Here is a 23825-nt window from a genome sequence, read left to right on the forward strand (position 1 = left end):
CTTCATCATTATTACAGGAAAGCAAACAAAATCATGCTTTTGAGATCAATGAAATAAATGTGTGAATAATTGCCGATACAAATTAAGTTATAAAACCAGACATGTTAATCCAGTGTAGTTTGCACCATTCAGTAAATAATAAAATAAAACAGAATGTATACAGCTGTTGTCATGAATCAGTGGAGATTATATCAATAAGCAAAATTTAAAAACATTGTTTCATAACACGTACTGTAGTGAAAGCAATAAACAGTTCAGGTCACAGCGTAAAAGTGAGAGTAAAAACATTGCATGTGTCATAAAAAGTTTTCTCTACTAAAAGTTGCTCGTTAATAAGTGCTTATTTTGATTTTATTAATGGGGAAGAAACCCAATGCTGGGATCATGGACGCCATATTTGTTCTATTAGCAGTACGTAAATTTCAGGAGTTATAATGAATCTAGTTCAAAAGTTTAAAGTGCAAGCAGTCTTAGTCACAGACTATGTAAATATTTTTATTTCTGTATTTTATATTCACAATCGAGTAACAAAATCTGCTTTGAAAGAAAAATTGTACATACCTTAGCATTAAACTCAGATTTTTAAGAATAGTTTAACATAAAGAGGTACCCAAATTTGCAATGTTTTACCCAATGTCTACACAGTCACTAAGAAATCTTTAACAAATTAATGATTTAGTTCTGTGAGTTTTAGAAAGATTGACTGATGCCAAAGGATTACTAGTATATAAAGGATAAATGAAGTCTATTATTGTTATTGTTAATAATGATCCAATGTACAATGCATTTATGGTTTATTTGTGATTTCATTGAAGATAAGCTTTTAATAAAGCAAATAGGTATACATGTATGCGGAGTAAATGATTTGAAATTTAATGATATTTACATTTTTTTCTATAATTTTATTAGTAATTATGGATTAATTGGACATAATTTCCCAATGGCTTCAGATCTTGAACAAAATTATTAGACACATTTTTGGGTTGTTAAGATTAACTTTGGCATTCAAAGGGTTAAAGGTCAAACGAATAAAATACCATCCACATAGTTACAGAAATGACAAGAAAACATTCAGTCACATTTTATAATTTTGAATAGTTGCCAACGGAGAAATCAGGAAATAACTTACCCATTTGAAGTTTTGGAACGAGTTTATAGACAATGTCTTGCATAGTACGATCATGACTGAAAAAAAATGCAGAAAATTACAATTTTAATACTACAAGGGACTAAATAGTAAATGTGTTTAATAGAATGCAACATACTGAGAGTAAACATAGGGTAATTATAACACACAGCCTGCTACCACATGTGAGGATAATAAACTATATGGCTGTATTTATTACTGTTTGAAATAGTGGATTAGGACTACAGTATTTGTTCTATTAGTAGCACTTGCCTAAATGACTATGGCCAAAATAAGCCATATTTCAACTAACACAGTGCCTACTGAAGCCGTTTTTTCTCATTCATTTTTGCTATCTGTAGAGGCTTTAGAAGACACTGTGTTAATGCAACTATTGGTTTACATGAACCTTTATTGGAGATGCACTTCTAATAAAGGAAATACAGTATTACACAATGTCATATTATACAGAACCAATGTGAGGGAAAAGTAGATTGGGGGAGATAGTCTGACAAAAGGGTGGAGATATATTTGTAAAAGGCCAGTATTAACAGGTGCAGCCTGTCTTTAAAAAAACACCTTTTTTGGAGTTCACACATTGACTATTTAAAAAAGATAGGGGATTATTAATCAACACAATGGGATTAAGGAGATATAGATAAACATTTCATGTTTTGCCATAGCAGTGAGATTATACTGCTTAATGTACTCATTTGTATACATTATTATTATTATACATAGAAGATAATATTTGGTAATCATAGTCCTAAATAACTATTAAAAATAACTATTTTTACTAATAACTAATATATTTGTAATAGTTATTTAGGACTACGATTACCAAATATTATCTTCTATATATCATATTTATCAGTCCGAGCAGCGTTTATTTATTTATAAATTATTATTATACACTTCGTATTGTCTGTAACGCTATGAAAAACCTGATGAGTGAGTCGTGCAATAATTTTTCATATCATGCCCAGTCTTGTTCGAATATACTTTAACATATTTTTTTTTATAGATTGAAAGGAACGTGCACTCCAAACCGTTTTGCCATAATCTTATAGGGCTTGCCTCTATAAATGTAAAACATTGATCACGTTAGCTACAACTACAGTACAGTTCTCGCGGAAGCTTTGGCTTTTGTGGCATCATTGTCGCCTACGCATGGCTTCATTGTCGCCTCAGCATCGCATCATTGTGGCATCAGCTTCGCGTCATTGAAAATTGAAGCTGTGTTCGCCTCGCTATTTTGTGGCATCATCGTGGCCTCAGCTTCGCAGTCTCATGGCATCAACATGGCATCAGCTTCAATTTATTGTGACATGAGTATGACCTCATTATTTGCACGCAGAAGGGCAGTAGACAAAAACATGTACAGAAGTTCGATATGTAATCGATTTGAAATTCAAGGCGAATAAAATATGATCAAGAGTAAAATGACATTTTAAAAAGATATCTTGTTTAATTATTTTAGTGTTGCGAGTATTGGGCACCAAAAACTTTGCGAAGTACATTACAATCGGCAAGGTGACGAGTTTCATATTGACTGGAAGGAAAATCGTGATAAATTCAAATCACACATGCAATCGTCGTTCTGATACAACACAATTTGCTGTATACGAAGTGAAACTGTTTTTGTCATAAAATTTACCTTTTTTCGCTCATTTTATTTGCTGCTAGAAGAGCAGATTCAGATTCCTCATTTCGGTGGTATTTTTCTATGTTTCGTTTAGTTTTAGCCGAGTCCGACCCCATGCCCGGACTACTAAAACATGCAATACACACGTACGCCGCCTGGTGCGTCGGCGTCGTCGCCAGTCATCTTGATACAAAGTTCCAAAACAAGTGTGTACATTTCCAACATATGATTGGATGGTTGTGGTGGCGTCGGTCTGGTAAAATTTGACAACCAATTCTCAAAGTTAAGTCACGATCAGTGATCTGAGCTCAGTCTGTACGTACTTTAAAAGTATTCTCACAAATATATTTTCGAATGAAAACGAGCCACATGCCCTGTAAAAAATCGAATAGCGCTTGACATGCAGAAATAATTTATTGGGCTTCAGAAAAAAACGTGTCCATTTAGTGTGGCCGTAAATATTTGGTGACCAGCCGATGAACAATTTGAAAATCATGATTCACACGGAAGTCCTTCGATACTGAAAATCATCGACCCCAGGCTGGTTTACCTTATTTCCCAACTTGCAAAACTGATTTGTATCTCAGCCCTGTTTTTTTTTTCTTTTTTTGAACTGAGGTAAAATCCCATCCGTTTGTCAAAATATACCGATGTTTTTCAGTGAATAATTGCGAAGCCTGTCACAGCACAAAAAAAAATTGTGAATCGACGATGGAGATTGGATGGTACGACGACCCTTCAATTTGCGTTAAATATGTTTTGTTACAACATCATTGATTGGCTGAGAGTCACCTGATCGGAGCACGACTTGGGTCACAGAACTATATTTGTCCGTATTATCAACAGGACTTTGCGAGAAAACCACACCCACATTTTCAACCATTTTAGCGCGGAAGTTGCCAACAAATGTCGAAAACTCGTGAATTTTATGAATTCGAATAAAATAAAGCTAGCGATTCGTAAGACTGGTTAATATTATATCCCCCGATGCTCTTCGATTTTTTTATTTCAAGGTGAGAAATGGATACTAGTAGTTGAACCGCGACAATTCTACGCTCTGTCGTAGTTTCGCGAGGTAAAACAAAAATACAATAAATAGTACTTGTTTAATTATTTGGTTGTACAGCCCGCAAATTACGAGACATGATCCCCATGAACTGCGATAAATAAATGCTGATTGTGTTGAATGACGGACGTCGGGACCGTTTGGAGAAACAAATTACGGTCGGTAGAAATTATTAACGAAAGACGAGATTTTCCTAGGTATTTACGATCATACGGTCATATCAAATATATACAACATTGACAAATACACAAAGAGGTGTAATAGTAGGTCATTTTTATTTTAGCCTTAGAAATATTTTCTTTCACTCAGTCCACGTCCATGCGTGGGAATTCTATTTAGCTTCATGGTCCTTCGGCTTGTCTTCTGCTTGGGGGGAAACAACAATAATTATACAAATCGTAAACTCAACACAATCAGGAAAAGAAACCCAGACAACCATGTTGTACTTCTGTTGAATACATTTTGTAGCAGTGCGTCACGTCGGAATATTGTCTAAAATAAAATATTCAATCCCAGCCAAATCTAGGTCAAAGGGTCAGATTGCGTGCATATAATTATAGATAGTTAAAACAAAAAGTATTTGAACTTTTGACGGTTGTTCAACATCTATGCACGGTTACTAAACTAGTAACCGTGATCTATGAAAACCAGAAAATTTTTAGTAGTCCGAATTTTTGCACGGTCGAAAATAAAACGGAAATTGACCGGTCAAAAGCGGAAGCGGTCAAGAGGTTTGGAGGAAATGAGTACAGTACTTCTTTGTTTGATGAAGCGATGCTGATGCCACATTGTGGCCATAATGAGGCCACAATGAAGCGAAGCGATAATCGCCTAACTTTTTAATGTCGCGACATTGAAGCGATGCTGAAGCCATAACAATGCCATAATGATGCGATGCTGAAGCGAAGGTGAAGCTGAAGTGAAGCCAAAGCTTCCGCGAGAACTGTACTGTAGCTGCTGAACACAGGAAGATATTTAGAGCTGAAATCTAACCACACTCAAGAGAATGTGTGTTGGGTAAGGTTTAGTTGGGGATAGTATCAAGCATGACTGAATGTTATATGCCTTACATGTGAACATATGAAAATTGGTAGAAATAAGATTCATTATTGAGACAAATGAAATACCAATTACTATAATGGTTATTATAAATTTTAAATCGCTATTTTTATTTTTTGGTGATATTTTAACCAATTTTATTTATTTTAAATAGACCCTATAAAACTTTTATTGCAGCACTCAGTCACACATCTTTACTTCTGCTCTGCAACCTCATAAATGCAGTATCTAGTCCATTATGATTACCGTAAAATCTGTATTAGAAGCCGCATCCCCAATAGAAGCCGCACCCATTCTTTTTGAACAATCGAGACCCAAAAATTCACCAGGTCGCATATGTGTAGATGCTCTAATAGAAGCCGCATCTCCTCTGTTGCATTGTACCATTTTAATAGAAGCCGCGGCTTTTAATACAGATTTTACAGTACTAGCATAATGTGTGCTGGACACTTACCCAATATAATGTAGTGGATGACTTTGGTGTATCACAATACCACATGTTGGACACGTATTGTGTTCTTCTAAATATCTTACTATACAACTTTTACAGACTGAAACAGAATTAGAAATAAAAGCGTAAGGTACTCAAGAATAATCACTTTGGTGTGTGTAGTGATGAAAACATTATTGCTAATACTATCTTGTATCCTTGGGCAAGTCAATTGAATTCAATTACATAATCTGTGTTTTGATATTATCAACTAAATTCAATGAATGTATATGCTGTAGGATATATTTGCACGTTTACACATTCACGGTAACAATTACACACTGGAATAAAAAAAATTTAGAATATTAGAAAAATAAGGAAAATTAATACTTCACTTTTTTTTTATAGCAAAAACAAAAATTAATAAAAGAATAATATTTAATTATGAATTACGTAGACTTCATATCTACAAATTTTATATAATTAAAAAATCTTTGTTTGAAAAGGCTAACAAAAGTCAGTCTTGAACACAATATACGGAAAAAGACAGAACTGGAAATAAGCTGCATAATACTGTAAAATACTTTATTTTCGCTATTTTAGGGAAGCTTCAGTGAAAATATAAGCGAATATATACTCTTTTTCCTACGTCTGACATTCATCTCATCAAAAATCAGTGAAAATGAATTCCATACAAAACACCCAAAAAGATTTTTCAGCCAAAATTAATTCCAGCTAAAATAAAGTACAATCCATTCAGAACACACAGATACCTGTTTATAATTCCTACCATTGCAGGTATGTCCTTATGGAAATTGATATTGTTTATTTTTGGTATCACATGGTTTATGAATAGCTGGCGTATGTCACCACTACTATTGACATATCAAATTTTATAAATATGCTGTCTGCATACACAGACGAGATTAGTCAAGCTGATAACATTATTTGACAATGTCATTTGTGCAGTTAAGACATACGGTCCCAATAGAGCGCCCTCTTGAGACTGATTTTATACATTTACATGTGAAAGATGATGAGTGAGGGGTACTGACAAGAAATAGACATCAACCATGCATGGGAATGGGTGACTGCTTATATTATTTGGTAATTGATATGTACATATGTACATGAATATTAACTATCCTGGTGGTTGGTTGGTTGATTGCCATGAAGATGTCAATTCAAACCCACGTGTGTTTGTTGTTGAGTAATTTTGATGACAGTTAGGTTTTAATTAAAGCCATGAAATGAAAGTTAATAACAAGTCTTTAAAATGACACAATCCCCATTAATATGATTTTTTTTTATTTGATCCAAAATAATAACAAAAAATACAAAATGCTGAGAAAAATTATGGAGATCAATGGGTTTATCATTGTCTTTACATTTATTTGTGCTTAACATAATGCATAGCAATAAAAAAACACAGAGAATGTGAAACCACGTGAGGTACATGTCTGTCACAGCACATAGTATGTTTGAGAAATGATGAACTGTTGGTGGTTTGTTTACGGCATTATATCAAATACATAGCACTATGTAATGTAATAAGCTAGGCCTTTTAGTTGGCACAGATGTATCTCTTGGTTTTCTATGAATGCACTTTTAAAAATTAAATACCTATGGCCATTTGACACTGGCAAGTACACCATAAAACACAAAATGGCCACCAGTCGGCCATATTTGTTTGAATTACACACAAAAATATGAAGTGTGCCTATAACTCAATATGGCAGATCATCATACAACTTTGATCCAACATCTCAGAAAAACAGCTACAGGCATGTTTGAGAAACAGAAATAGCAAATTTTATGGCTGCAAGTCGGCCATTTCTGTTCAGATCATCTAGTAACTTGAGGTGAATCTATAAGACATTTTGTCTTTGTGTAAAGTTTGAGTGAGATCGGTCAATGAGTGTCTGAGATATGACTCCAGTCGGACGAAGATACCTGACCCAAACTGGTGATCAGAAATAATTTGACCAATGGCACCGCTGACATTGACACCTCTGACGTTGACACCTCTGATGTTGATATAAGTGTGAAAGTACTAACTAACAAAACAAAGTGCATTTCTTATGGTGTACAATGTGTTAATATGATTACCGTTTTAGTAAATAAACTGCCCCAGTAATTATATATTATTTAAGTAAAATACACATATTTGAATGGATCGTGATTGAAAGTCTGAATTTTTAATAATCAGTGATAGAAGACAGAAAATGGGAGACAACAATTATGATACATGAAGATAATTGCTGCAACTGTAATACATTGTATATTATATCATACCAAATCATGATAGCGATGTAAGACACCAACATACACCAAAGCTGCAATATACTGACCATACTTGAATAGTGAATGTAATTACGGTATAGCCAACCATTAACACAAAACCATTTAAACACTGTACTGGTGAAGCCACGGTGAATGGTGATGTAATCGTAATGCGTCATTTTAGTGTACATTATTACATACTACTTGATGATGAATATTAAATTTAAATGACATGTCTGGTCCCTGATGACGCCTTATCCTATTATTTTGTAAGTGCATATGCTAAGTACATGTTGACTATTGTTTTTTATTGTTCTTGGGGACATTTACAAACGATTCATTGGATTTCATTTCCTGACAACCACAACCTTGAACACAACTGTCTGGGTTCTATGTAATGTGTCTTGTGTGCTGCTTTCTATATACAGGTGAAGGTTTCCACTACTAAACCCACAATGCAGTTCAAGGCCCATTCAATATACTTAATGCAATACCAGTCAACAAGCCAATTACATGTACACATCATAGGGCGACCTTCAAAGGATTACTGTCAATGATGGAATTCAGGAATTACCATAATCATTATTAATAATTTCAAATCAGTATTTTTATTTTGTATTATTAATTTCTCAAGGTAAAACTTTAAAATTTATTATCAGTATATAAATTAAAAAGAGAAATGACAGAATAAGTTTAAACAACAAAAACAATTGTGTCACATGATTCCCCGGAGAAATCCCGAAGGCTGAGACAGAAACCTCCTCTGTAAAGGGCAGTGGTTGTCGCGCCGCACATGAGCAACATTTGTGTTGATAAACAATGATTTTCCCACAATGCAAGTACGAGTTTTGACCTATGTGCAACATACACTAATTACCGTCTTCCAATCACCAAGGAAATTTCGACGACCACTGGCCGTTATGTATCGTAAATGTACGGGAACAAAAAAACAATAGGCTGATAAGCATGAAATACTGTAAAACATGTCTTTTTAGCTAATCTGTAATTTCGCTAATTCAAGATGTCGATTTAGAATAAAGGATATTCTCACAATGAGATTGTTGGCACTTTAGCTAAATTAAGATTCAGTTACGGTAATTCATGCATGGAGTCAAATTTGCTAGAATGGTATGTACCGGTAGTTATTTAAACATGTTTTACAGTAAGTCTTTAAAATTTGGTTAGAATCATCTAGCACATGATCAGTTATTGGTCTTGAGTACCAATCATACACACGGGTTGAACACCAAATAGTGGCTGAACGGATGTAACGTTGGGGAATCTGTGGTTAAGGTCCACAGGTGTTTATATTCGGGGACTAGTTGACACTTATATTGTTGTTGCTTAGAACACTAAAAAAAACGTACTAGAAACCCCTATTGTTTAGGTGCGCGTATATCACCAGAGGTATATCGGCCACACCAACCTTTATAGAGTTGCTATTGTTTAGAAGCATGGCAGAATTTTTCCTGAACACTGCGCTGCCCAGATACAGTATAGGGAATGTTCAAACTTAATGGGTCATCATAGATATTTGTGGGGAGGGGGATTCCAATGATGGATGGTATTGGAAACTCATAGGTAATTAGGTTGGATACTTCTTACCGTAAAATCTGTATTAGAAGCCACATCCCTAATAGAAGTCGCACCCATTCCTTTTGAACAACTGAGAACCAAAAATTCACCATTTTTCATATGTGTAGATGCTCTATTAGAAGCCGTATCTTTTCTGTCGCAGTTTCTAATACAGATTTTGCAGTACTAATAAGCATCCACCCAGCCAGCCAATGTGTCATCAAGTTAGATTACAACTTTGTTATCACATTATATCATTTATCACATTGATATTTGCTTCTTGGCACGAGCACAATACATATAAAGCAGTTCAATCCGATTGTACATTATAATACCACTGACATGAAACTGTTCTATGTATAATCACTTGGTAATACAGGCTATTCAAATAACAGCAATAAATGGATGCACTTCACACACACAAAAAAACCTGGGTAGATTATAAGCTCAGCCCCAATTACAGATTGAAATGATTTTCATGTGTGGATATTAATACTAGATTAATCTAAGACAAGTTTATCTGATCCGATAATCTAATTGAGTATCACTTTACATCAGTGAAAACAAAAGCTCAAAATCTACAGTAGCCTAAAGTGTACACAGACTACCAATCTTGTCCTGAGGCTACCAATTTTCGGAATTAGTAGCCCACCTGGATTACTGGAAATTGACAAACTATTACCAGTAGTACTTTGTCTTAAAGAAACCAATTTGACTCCAAATTATGGATGTGCTACACAAATTGAGCTAAGTAACATGTATACATTTTATATACATTTTTCTACATGGCTGTATATTGGCTATACCTGAATGACTCAATTTTACTATGGGGACTACCGGCTCTTAAATCTGGTAGCCCAACAATCTTTCAAATAAACATTGTTAATATATAATCCTGAAAGTAGAAAACAGTTTTTCAAGAATTAATAAACAGCTGAATTTGGTTATGTTTGCGAAAACACTGTAAATTATGCAATTTTTGCCACCATTGATTACTATTATGACTTGTCACTGTGAATCACAGATTAAAAAGTCGAAATGAAATCTTCACTGTGACAAAACAGATCTCTCCAACTAGGACAAATTTTTCTCCTAAAACTAGTCTATTTTGATTAGAACTTTCAACAGCAGAATCTGAACGATTTGCAAAATCGAAAAACCGAAATGTTGCCAGTACCGGAAAATCTGTATTAGAACCTGCATAATTGTGAACGAAAAATTCATCATTTCTCATATGTGTAGATGCTCTAATAGAATCCGCATTCCTTCTGTTGCATTGTATTATTTTAATAGAAGCTGCAGTTTCTAATACAGATTTTATAGTAATTAATTGCTTTCTTAAATATTCAAATGTAATGTTCACAAACAATGATCAAAACAGGTTTACATTGGCCTTCTATTACACATCTTCAAAACAAATCATACTGGCAATTTTTCTCAATATAGAGAATTTAGAATGTTGACACTAATCTACTTTGTCATCAGTTTCTTGCATGACTGAAATTATAACAACCATACCACAGGAATAATTCAGTATCGGTTGCATTTCAACATAAAACGTGAAAGCCTCAAATGTACATCTCTAGATTAACTATAGCATATTATGTTGCACTGTTGCTAAGGCAACACAATCTCTGGTGGGCACAAGAGATTTGAATTCCTTTGGCACCCAGCAAAACCCAGTGAGAAAACAATTGTTGTAATTTTATGTCAATATCTCACCCAATTGGCTTTGTTCTTTGTATTCAGAACCTCCCAGGCATATCAACTAACAATCTACAATTGCTCATGATCCAGTAAAATGGAACTGCTCAACTGAAATTTACAACTGACATTTATTGATATGCAAACAGTGTTGACTTTCAGAATGACAAAATCCCACTCACAGGCAGTTTCTTTACCAAACACAATAATAAATTTCGTTTGCAAAGAATTACAAAGGTGTCAAATAAGTTTACAGTTGGTATGCAGGTTGGTAGCGAGGGTTATCTGGGATCCTTCTGTAATGGGCGGTAGGCAGACGCTAAAACAAACACTCAAACTGTATTTATGTCAGCCTATACAAACAGCCATGTCAATGAAAACCCAGTAGAGTTTGTTGACATTGCCCTCTATTCTCTAGTGTACTAATGTTTATATGCATATAGGGTTTCATGCAAGCATGGCACAAACAATTCTAATTATTCTTAGCTGATGGTTCGTGTGTGTGGTCTCAATTCTATTCTATTCTATTCTATTCTATTCTATTCTATTCTATTCTATTCTATTCTATTCTATTCTATTCTATTCTATTCTTCTATTCTATTCTATTCCTGACTTGTCTCTTTATTTGATCTAGTCTAATAGTACTGAGAAATGTTGTGATTTCATCTCATGAAAATACTGTAAAAGGGTTAATCATTCACTGGGTTTTAATTTTGCTTATTTCACTGATTGGAAAATGTGTAAATATGTAAAATTTAGCATAGAACACATTATCTAAATAATAAAACCATGAATTTAAAACCCAATGAATATGCCTGAAATAGTAAATCAGCGAAATTTAAACCCAGTGAAAATTAGTCATTTTACAGTAGGTTTTTTCGGGAAACACTACAGATTTGGTCTGGTAGTGCGACATTGCCTAGTCAGCCATGTCTTACCTAGGAGATTACTCTGCTTTTTAAACCTGAAAGGAAACTCATAATGTGACTGATGACTTAGTGTAGTAGACCACAAACCCAGTATGAACACGGAAACATATTAAAAAGTACATTCTCATATTGCAATAAATTGATTTCCTTTCCATAACTGGTTTGACATACACGAATTGTGTTCACAGAGATCTGCCATCACCTTATTTGGTTTGTCTAAACTAATTTAGCAGTAATGAGCTATTGGGTGTTCAAAGGTTGTTATTGGGGTCATCCGTGTCAAGTATCGTTACCATAATAACTGAAGTTATCCCCCAGTGGCAGTATTCCATTATTCCAACTCAAATTAATAATTCTAATCAAAATAGAGTACATCAGGCATTTCATATAATGATCAATTCATTATTTAAAAAAAAATGAATTATTATATTTAATATTACCAACTGATAACTTGAAAAATGTGACATCATACACAACATATTAAAATTATATATTTTCCATGAATGATTATGTTGAGAAGAAAACCCACAGTGTTTTATGATTATGTTGAGAGAAAAACATGCAATGTTTTATGATTACGTTGAGAGAAAAACATGCAGTGTTCTATGATTATGTTGAGAAGAAAACATACAATGTTTTATGATTATGTAGAGAGAAAAACATGCAATGTTCTATGATTATGTTGAGAGAAAAACCTGCAGCGTTCTATGATTATGTTGAGAAAAAAACATGCACTGTTCTATGATTATGTTGAGAGAAAAACCTGCAGCGTTCTATGATTATGTTGAGAAGAAAACATGCAGTGTTCTATGATTATGTTGAGAGAAAACCTGCAGTGTTCTATGATTATGTTGAGAAGAAAACATGCAGCGTTCTATGATTATGTTGAGAAGAAAAACCTGCAGTGTTCTATGATTATGTTGAGAGGAAAACATGCAGTGTTCAATGATTATGTTGAGAAGAAAACATGCAGTGTTCTATGATTATGTTGAGAAGAAAACATGCAGTGTTCTATGATTATGTAGAGAGAAAAACATGCAATGTTCTATGATTATGTTGAGAGAAAAACCTGCAGCGTTCTATGATTATGTTGAGAAGAAAAACCTGCAGTGTTCTATGATTATGTTGGGAGAAAAACATGCAATGTTCTATGATTATGTTGAGTGGAAAACCTGCAGTGTTCTATGATTATGTTGAGAAGAAAACCTGCAGTGTTCTATGATTATGTTGAGAAGAAAAACATGCACTGTTCTATGATTATGTTGAGAGAAAAACCTGCAGCGTTCTATGATTATGTTGAGTGGAAAACCTGCAATGTTCTATGATTATGTTGAGAAAAAAACATGCACTGTTCTATGATTATGTTGAGAGAAAAACCTGCAGCGTTCTATGATTATGTTGAGAGAAAAACCTGCAGTGTTCTATGATTATGTTGGGAGAAAAACATGCAGTGTTCTATGATTATGTTGAGAAGAAAAACATGCACTGTTCTATGATTATGTTGAGAGAAAAACCTGCAGCGTTCTATGATTATGTTGAGTGGAAAACCTGCAATGTTCTATGATTATGTTGAGAAAAAAACATGCACTGTTCTATGATTATGTTGAGAGAAAAACCTGCAGCGTTCTATGATTATGTTGAGAGAAAAACCTGCAGTGTTCTATGATTATGTTGGGAGAAAAACATGCAATGTTCTATGATTATGTTGAGTGGAAAACCTGCAGTGTTCTATGATTATGTTGAGAAGAAAACCTGCAGTGTTCTATGATTATGTTGAGAAGAAAAACATGCAGCGTTCTATGATTATGTAGAGAGAAAACCTGCAGTGTTCTATGATTATGTTGAGAGAAAAACCTGCAGCGTTCTATGATTATGTTGAGAAGAAAAACCTGCAGTGTTCTATGATTATGTTGAGAAGAAAAACATGCACTGTTCTATGATTATGTTGAGAGAAAAACCTGCAGCGTTCTATGATTATGTTGAGAAGAAAAACATGCAGCGTTCTATGATTATGTTGAGAAGAAAAACATGCAGTGTTCTATGATTATGTTGGGAGAAAACCTGCAGTGTTCTATGATTATGTTGAGAAGAAAAACATGCAGCGTTCTATGATTATGTAGAGAGAAAACCTGCAGTGTTCTATGATTATGTTGAGAGAAAACCTGCAATGTTCTATGATTATGTTGAGAAGAAAAACCTGCAGTGTTCTATGATTTCCTGATGAAACAAAAACTGACCAACAGAAATTTACATACTTAATGAAAAATTCTAACACAAATGTAATCAAACTTGTTGGAGAATTTATACACAGCTCGTTCTTAATGAGAAACGAGAAAGATACTTAACAAAAACACTAAACTCTATCATTTATTATTTGCTATAGTTATTTTGTTATTTTGTTTTTTAATATCTTACTTTTGTTGCTATAAACTGATGGAAACACTGTATTTCTAAGGATGCAATAAATTATCTTTATTATTATGTTGAGAGAAAACCTGCAGTGTTCTATGATTATGTTGAGAGAAAACATGCAGTGTTCTATGATTATGTTGAGAGAAAACCTGCAGTGTTCTATGATTATGTTGAGTGGAAAACCTGCAATGTTCTATGAATATGTTGAGAGGGAAACCTGCAGTGTTCTATGATTATGTTGAGAGAAAACCTGCAGCGTTCTATGATTATGTTGAGAAGAAAACATGCAGTGTTCTATGATTATGTTGAGAGAAAACCTGCAGCGTTCTATGATTATGTTGAGAAGAAAACCTGCAGTGTTCTATGATTATATTGAGAGAAAACCTGCAGTGTTCTATGATTATGTTGAGTGGAAAACCTGCAATGTTCTATGATTATGTTGAGAAGAAAAACCTGCAGTGTTCTATGATTATGTTGAGTGGAAAACCTGTAATGTTCTATGATTATGTTGAGAAGAAAAACCTGCAGTGTTCTATGATTATGTTGAGAGAAAACCTGCAGTGTTCTATGATTATGTTGAGTGGAAAACCTGCAATGTTCTATGATTATGTTGAGAAGAAAAACATGCAGTGTTCTATGATTTTGTTGGGAGAAAACCTGCAGTGTTCAATGATTTTGTTGAGAAGAAAACATGCAATGTTCTATGATTTTGTTGGGAGAAAAACCTGCAGTGTTCTATGATTTTGTTGAGAGAAAAACCTGCAGTGTTCTATGATTTTGTTGGGAGAAAAACATGCAGTGTTCTATGATTATGTTGAGAAGAAAACATGCAGTGTTCTATTATTATGTTGAGAGAAAAACATGCAGTGATCTATGATTATGTTGAAAGAAAAACATGCAGTGATCTATGATTATGTTGAGAGAAAAAACAATGTTCAAAACAATATTGACGATATGAATGACATCCATTACGCCCACTTACATCACAGAAATGCTTATTAAAACCCATATTTGAGTAGCCATAGCGACAGTTAGAACTGATTGTCACAGAATACTACAGGTAGATCTCTAAATCCAAGTACATCAACAATTTATTTTATTTTCAATAATTAACTTTTAAATAAAAGAAGCATACTTTGGTAGGATATTGTTAGACTCCCATATACACCAAGAAAAACAAGAAAAATAGAACTTAATTACAAAGTATCAAATGGTTTTTGCAGATAAGATTTCCTTCAAAATTAAACTTGATCTCCAAAGCACTAATGGTTCAGACAGATAAGCTAATTAACATGCCGACAAAGACAGTTGGAAATATTTTATCCGACCTACATGTATCTATTTTATTACACCCATATGGTCATCAAACCCTTATGATGATATAGATGTATTCATCTGGAATATGTTTGTAAATTTTCTAGATCAATTCAGGAATTGTTATATCGATTTAGATCCGGAAAGTATAGAAGAATAGGATAAAAACGATAATTATAATTATTATTATATCGATACAACCAACAACGTTCGAACACTGCACTCAGGCGATTAAACATCATCAAGTAGACTGAGCTGTACTTGTATCGACATCACAAGCAGCTACATATGCGAGGAAGACAATCTACGAATATACATGAAATACTTGACAAACTTTTTTATCTGTATATAGCGTACAGTTTGAACATAGCATATTACGCTTATCACACACTTTTGATACATCCAGCAGTGTTTTTTTACTTTATAATAGACTCAATATACTAGGCAATTGTAAACTACCGTATGAAAACTACATCAATTTGTATCTTTCACAGCATGGGGAAATTAGATTCTTAAAATGTTTTCAACAGCCATTGAATTCTCTGGAGGTGAGAAATAACGAACTCAATCAGGTCACACGTACGTCACCCAAGGCGTAATTGCAAACTTGTCTCACTTCAGACTAATAGAAATGTACAACCCTTGACTTTATGAGGATATATATTCAACACACTATGCTCATTCTAGAATAATCAGCATTTAAACAATTTTGCCTACGCCACAACAAATACTGACCGGTTTAAATATAACCAAATGCATTAATAAACTGGAAGTCTCCTTACCTAACTATGATTTAAAGCATATTTTAACATTTATTAAAAACATTAATTCAATCTATCTCTTTTTATTAATACATAATTTATTTACGTACAGTGCCACAACTGTTATTGGTCGACCTGAGACTACTGCCCTCTATTGGCATGAAAGTGGCAATTGATCGACCATCTTGAAATTCGTTGTAACCATGGTGACTGAAAAAAATATTTAAAATATTCTCAACCCCAGCTTTGTCGAAAATTCTGACATTATGGGTAGTGGAGGAAATTCAAATGAAGCCAATGTGAAAATAATCATGATCATTTTTCTCGGACTCCTACTTATAAATATTGGATTGTGGGATTGTATCCATGAGTGTATCAAGTACATGATAAAAGGCCGCATAATAAATCAATAGAACATCAAAGTCATACGCTATTAATCTTACCTAGCAATATAAGAATTTACGAGATTAACATGAGTGAATATAAAGTGTTATCTGGAGGATCTGTCTGATAGTTTTTAGGGAGTTTAATTTGTTCAAAATTAGTTCATGCCAATAATATTTGTTTAATTGCGACAAACTTCCAGCTATGGTGATCAGCACTGATAAGACATAGAAATTAAATTAAAAAGTTCGTGGGCAATTCATTTTCTGAATTTGAAGCTAATTGTCTTTTGATTTCTACTAAAAGTTGAATTTTAAGTTTCTGGCTCACCGGTAATTTTTTTTTTTTTTTTTTTTAGTTCTGACAAACTTGTTCATACAGTGACACTGTGGTTCAATCCTCTTGAACCAAAGTGACTTTACCCTTAATTTCATTGTTAAAATTTCATTTGATTTCATTGGAGATAGTAGTAAGGCTGATCGGTCAGTGTCACATCTACTAACCAACCAATCATTATGTAGTCCCAAGAGTAGTTATGTTAACATAATCTAATATTGTATCTCTGATATCTGCCAAAGATTATATCCATATTTCAATTTGTGAGATGTAAAAATACAGGGATTTTTTCAAACAAGGGAACAGGTGCGCAGTGCCCTCATGCCATGGCTATGTGCCTACTTACTCTGGGGAGCAGATCCTCTGGCAACCATCAAATTCTGATTGACCAGGGATCACATGTGGCCACAGTCTTCACCTGTGACCTGACTGATAGTAATTTTTGCCCCAAGGAAGCCATAGTATGCTCCATTTTAAAAACTCCACACCCTCGTAAGGAGAACCCTATCTCCTTTGGTGGCGCCGCTGAATTGCAGTACTCCCACTCCTGAAAATATAATTATCAAAATTGAATTTTCTTCTTAGGAAAAGTGTTCTGTTATCACTTAAGATTCCCAATTAAAATTACTGGAAAACAGAGACAATGTAATGGATTATCACTTTGCAAATATGTGAAACATCACATTCGGGGGAAAAAAAAAAATTGTTCAAAAGATTGTTTTAGCTAAAATATGGTAAATTAAAATTAGATATTCTAATCTCCCTCTCCTACTTTTTTTCATTTTGGGAGTACTTGAGGGTGTTATTGTTATACAATCATTCCTACAATGTAACTGACATTTAAGGACAAACAAAGCCTTCTCAGTGAGTGTATATTGTTTACAAATCTAGCTTAATTTAGAAAGATTGATTAAATTTATGTTCTGTGGTTTATTATCCATCAAATCTGAAACCCTTGTATGTTCACAATATTCCATGTTTTGCATTCTTGAAAATCAACGCTCAGGTTTGATCAATCTAATATTATTCCTGTACTTTAAAAGATCCTGTTCGTGATGTGATGTTGACGTGATACGATATTGATGTGATATGATATTGACGTGATACGATATTGATTTGATATGATATTGATGTGATACGATATTGATGTGATATATGATATTGGCATGATACGATATTGATGTGATATGATACAGTATTGACGAGATATGATATTGATAGCTGGAATGACAAATTTTTGATGAACAAGCTAGTATGTCCCTATAAATGTAATTTAGGCGGAAAGAAAAAGTTAAAAATAATCGCTCATGGCTATTTAATACTAACTATTGTGCCTGTCTAACAGTAAATAATACTTTGTTATGAAAGTCAGTTGGGAATAAGGTGTAAGTGTTTAAGGGCACATTGTGAAATATATACCATGTAATTGTTAGTACTGTAAAATCTGCTTCTATTAAAATGGTACAATGCTACAGAGGGGATGTGGCTTCTATTCGAGCATCTACACATATAAGAAATGGTGAATTTTTGGTTCTCAATTGTTCAAAAAAAATGGGTGCGACTTCTATTAGGGATGCGGCTTCTAATACAGATTTTACGGTAGTTTTTTTATAAATGCACCTATTTCAGCAATGGGGTTATTAAGTACATGTACATACATATTTAGAATCACATATACACATATTTGTAAAAACACTTGTACAATGTATATTTAAATTAAATTTGCATGTATATTTGAGTTAAGTTTGCAAATTTAGTGATCACTTGTAGACTGGTTGAATGGAATTGAGTAGTAATTGAATCGTTACAGGCTATTTCGCATAAATTAGCAAAGTTATTAGAATAAACTATAAGATTCAAAAATGTTAATATATTTAGTATTTATATATTAGATATGCGTATGTCTTAGTACAGTGTGACCTCGACCTATCTATTTGCTTTAAATAGTGCTGAGTACACTCGGTAAATATGTCTATGGTCAAAATAAGCTATATTTCAATGTTCCAGGATAAATTTTGTCCACTTTTATTATAGATGCATTTTTAATAGAGCAACTATCACCACCACCACCACACAACAAAATACCACCAACACCCACACCACACCCTACCAACACCACAACCACCACCACTCCACCCTACCCCACCTAAAAACCAAACATCCTTGTACAAGGAGACTTGATGTAAATGTTTTTATTCAGGTTTCCAGAACAGTATATCTTCAGAAAGTGGCAGCTAGTACACGAGTTAGAAACTTAAGCACTGAGTGTTCAACCATACACTGCATTGAGAGAGGTAATAATACGCCTGCCATGCATTATTGTGCAGCCAAGTAGAGCATAGATTAGGTGCAGTATGCAGCAAGGACCATGAAAACACACACGAGTTAACTCAAAACCCTGCCACTTCAATTGGCCACAGTCTCTACAGTGTTACATTACCACAACACATACACATGCAACCACAGTTCAGTAACAGCTGGAATTCCACGCACAGCATTGCTGCTATGTACACACACTGCTGTACTGTCCAGACATCTAAACAAAGGCAATTCATCATATTATGAATCACAGATATAATTCCAGTGGTTATGATTAATCTATCTCGCCAGACACTATAACAACCCCGGGTAGTTTCAAGATTACATCAAATCTATTCTATTTCCATTCCTTATTGTATTAGGACATTTAGTTTACATAACATATCATTTCATATGGAAACCCAAAACACTCGGCTACACCTAGATCGTAATTTTTATTTACGGAAGGGTTGATCCAACTTTTGACGAGTGTGCTAGAGACTCGATGTGACCATAGCTACTGGTCGAGGGAACACTTACTAATGGATACGACATTAACGAAACCTTGGATATGGTCTGCATGTGCGTGTGTTCAAGCATGCCTAGTTGACGCCAGAATAGCGCATTAAAATGCCATAATGCCATTATGATAGAAAAACGGTAACACAGCCCAGTCACAGAGACCCTAACATGGAATATGATTTCTGAAGCAAATTTGCCACATCCAATGCTGACAATTGGCAGATACCAAGCGAGATAACAAGTGATACCTGAATAGTCGCAGCCCTGCAGTAGAATAAACACACTAAGCAGATAATTGCAATAACTGTAAATGCAATCCATTTATAGCTGTATAATTATATATATAGGCTTGAGATATCAATCTCTACACATGTGTTCTATTTTCATATCGTTTATTTATCTTCCATGCATGAATTCCATCCAAATGACCCTAGTCGAAAAAACTTTCACTTCAATTAAAATACCCACTTATAATATAAACACACATTAAAGGCTTACCCATTGACGCCACAGTAATAACACTTTTAGTTTCCCATCTACTGGGTACTACATGAGATATACAACTATGGCACGTTTCCTACTGGCCATTTCAGAACAGTATGGTTCTTGACCTCTGACCTCAACCTCTGACCTCAATCGCCATTTCAAACTGGTCACAAACTTTCACCACATGGAAATAGTCCATCACAATTCATGTTAGGAATGCATGAAATACTTCGGGTTAATGTTCTCCAAGATTCTGTTTTATCTTTCCTATCAGGAGACTTACTATCACTGACATCTGGCCAAGATCTAATTAGGACTTGTGTGAATACACAGTAATGTTTACACAATACATTGCCCTGCTGCTGCGCACTGAAGCAATACATCCAAACTTCAAAAATACTGACTACCCAAGAATAATTTATGTATAAATTTAATTCACAATATATCAGGCTTCAAACAATTTTCCATGTACAGTATTTGTTCCATTAGTAGTGCATATGTAAATTACAGAGGTGTATCCATGGCGATAAGTCAAGACTCTTAGCTTAATAATTATTGCAATTTTTGGTTAATATACACTTGTACATGGGATACGCTTCTCAAACAGAAAATAAATGGTGCTATTTTATTTAATTATACCTATTCACAGTAGCCTAGAGTAGCAGGTAGAATCGCTAACAAATCTGCGTTTTAAACAGTGTCACATTGGCCAGTATGTCAAGAAAGGATGATATGAAACTTGAAAAGAACTGGTCAGCGGTTGGCAAAAGCCTTACCATGGGCCCACATGAATGATAGTTGATAGTTAATAAACAAACATCCTGGTGACGGAGCACAATGAGCCAATTTGTCCAATGACTAATAGCCAAGTGTAACACAAGGACATACAGGTAACCTGCTATCAGAATTCTATTTTTAATTTTTTCTATAATATTGCACTAAAAAACATGATAATAGAAAAAAAAAAGAATTTTTTTATATCAATTGCCTAGCCCTAGTTGAATTGTCATATACTGAATCAATCATTAAACCATCTCAACTCCCAAGGAAACATACAACCACAGCTGTCAAGAGAGGCCATTCCAGTCAAAGTTCTTATTTTCGGCCTGGCTACCTAGAGGTTATAGCAGTACCTTCCAGAGGATCAACACAATGGAATAACCAGCAATTGTAACGCTCTGATTTTCAACCCATCACTATAACTGTTCTACAATTATACATCATTACAATAGAAAAGCCATCTTTGCATCATGACACTGGTCTTAAACTGGGACTCCTCAATCACTGGGATTGCACCATCGAATCATAAGATACTATGTTCTTGTTGTTTAAACAACTAAACTCTCTATTTGTTTCCCATTGTCTTTTTAATCCATGAAAATAAACAGAAATTATTCAAAGTAACCACACACTTTAAGAAAGAGAAATTATTGAATCAGAAGAAACACACTGGAAAATCCATAAAAAAAAAATAAGAATCATCATCAAACACAAGAAGCATTAAAATCATGTTATCATGAGAAAATGAGATTAAAAAATCAACAGCAACACCTTAGAGAATAAATTTCCATTATTATAATTACATAATACAAATTTAATTATCACACATTACTGCGCGTCATGCAGACTATGATTGGTCACCAGGGACTACATGGACAAGTCACTGCAGACCCCTGCCTTGTTATTGTCAAGTAACTTGACTATTGTGCCTGTGTTTATTGGACATACCTTCATTTGACCAGACATGTTTTAACCTCCCTTTTGATGCATTCACATGTACCTATGTATTGTGGTGATCAAACCATGCTTCACAAAGACTGGTGAAATATAATCAGTCAATATTATGAATCAACTCTCTCACCTCTTCCATTCGGCTTTTGGAGTGTACAGATTCAGTGAATGTCAGCCAGTGATAGATCAGTGCCACACCCGACTGTATTGTTGGTATGTCAACAATTCAACAATACCTTACTGTATTTTTGCTATTAAATGTTTGCTCATTTTAAACTTGTCTGATATCCAAAAGAAAAAACACACTTCCATCCATTAATCTGCATTCATTGCTGACAGATTTGAATGGAATGTTTTGAGGTTTATTACAATTTTTTAGATTGTCTTGAATACCCTGTATACAGATCCACTATACTGAAGATGAGAAACAGCAATAGTGACATCAAACTCAATTATGCTTAGAAGTGTTAACTGAATGCGTTGACTGAATGTTGTTTATTTCATCTCAAGATATAAAGTGACTATGCTTCTGCTACTAGTAATCATGATTAGTTTTCATGTAACACCTAGCGAGTGTAAGGGGAAAGGGAAGTGTAAAAATGGAGAGGGGACTGTAAGAAATAAGCAGATAAATGGCAGAGGGGACTGTGTGACAAATGGGAGAGGAGACTGTGTCAAATTAGAGAGAGGAGCGTAACAAATGGGGAAAAAGACTGTGTGACAAATGGGAGAGGGGACTTTTTGTCAAATGGGAAAGGAGGCTGTGTGACAAATGGGAGAGGAGATTGTGTGACAAATGGGAGAGGGGACTGTAACAAATGGGAGAGGAGATTGTGTGACAAATGGGAGAGGAGATTGTGTGACAAATGGGAGAGGGGACTGTAACAAATGAGAGAGGGGACTGTGTGACAAATGGGAGAGGGGACTGTGTCAAATTAGAGAGGGGAGCGTAACAAATGGGGGAAAGAGACTGTGTGACAAATGGGAGAGGAGATTGTGTGACAAATGGGAGAGGGGACTGTGTGACAAATGGGAGAGGGGACTGTGTGACAAATGGGAGAGGAGATTGTGTGACAAATGGGAGAGGGGACTGTAACAAATGGGAGAGGGGACAGTGTGACAAATGGAAGGGGAGACAGTGTGACTGTGTCAAATGGGGAGGGGACTGTGTCAATGGGGTGTCAAGCAGGGATGATTGTCAAGCACGGGAGTGTGTCAAACGAGAGAGGGGACTGTGTATGAAATGGGAGGAGAGACTGTGTGACAATTGGGAGATGGGACTGTGTCAAATAGGAGGGAAGATTGTGTGACAAATGAGAGAGGGGACTGAGTCAAATGGGGAGGGGACTATGTCAGTGGGGGGTGTCAAGCAGGAGAGATTGTCAAGCAGGGGAGTGTGTCAAACGAGAGAGGGGACTGTGTGCAAAATGGAAGGGGAGACTGTGTGACAAATGGAAGAGGACTGTGTGACAAATGAAAGAGGACTGTGTGACAAATGGAAGAGGACTGTGTGACAAATGAAAGAGGACTGTGTGACAAATGGAAGAGGACTGTGTGACAAATGGAAGAGGACTGTGTGACAAATTACCGACATATGTTATTATATCTCAGATATGTTATTATAATTTTTATATAAAAACAGATATACAATGCAAATATGCATATTTAGTACCCTAACAATGCATTAATACTAATTTCAATGTTATACCGTAAGGTCCACAATAAGATTTGCAGTACCTGCTCTATTGCTGGATTACAAATACC

General features: G+C 34.7%; 1 protein-coding gene across 2 annotated transcripts in view; it reads right to left on the minus strand.

Moving 5' to 3' along the window:
- Window positions 1–23825, minus strand: part of LOC100366856 (polycomb group RING finger protein 3-like) — a 72459-nt gene that overhangs the window by 14912 nt on the left and 33722 nt on the right. For both annotated transcript variants that reach the window (XM_006815496.3, XM_085504426.1), the window contains exons 3-4: window positions 5351–5447; window positions 1130–1185 (exon numbers count right to left, since the gene is read on the minus strand). In XM_006815496.3, the coding sequence (XP_006815559.1) occupies window positions 1130–1185; window positions 5351–5447 (153 nt within the window). The remainder of the gene's footprint in view (window positions 1–1129; window positions 1186–5350; window positions 5448–23825) is intronic.

The sequence above is a fragment of the Saccoglossus kowalevskii genome, chromosome 10, assembly GCF_978046115.1.
Source record: "Saccoglossus kowalevskii chromosome 10, keSacKowa6.1, whole genome shotgun sequence".
In the NCBI taxonomy this organism is placed as follows: domain Eukaryota; kingdom Metazoa; phylum Hemichordata; class Enteropneusta; family Harrimaniidae; genus Saccoglossus; species Saccoglossus kowalevskii.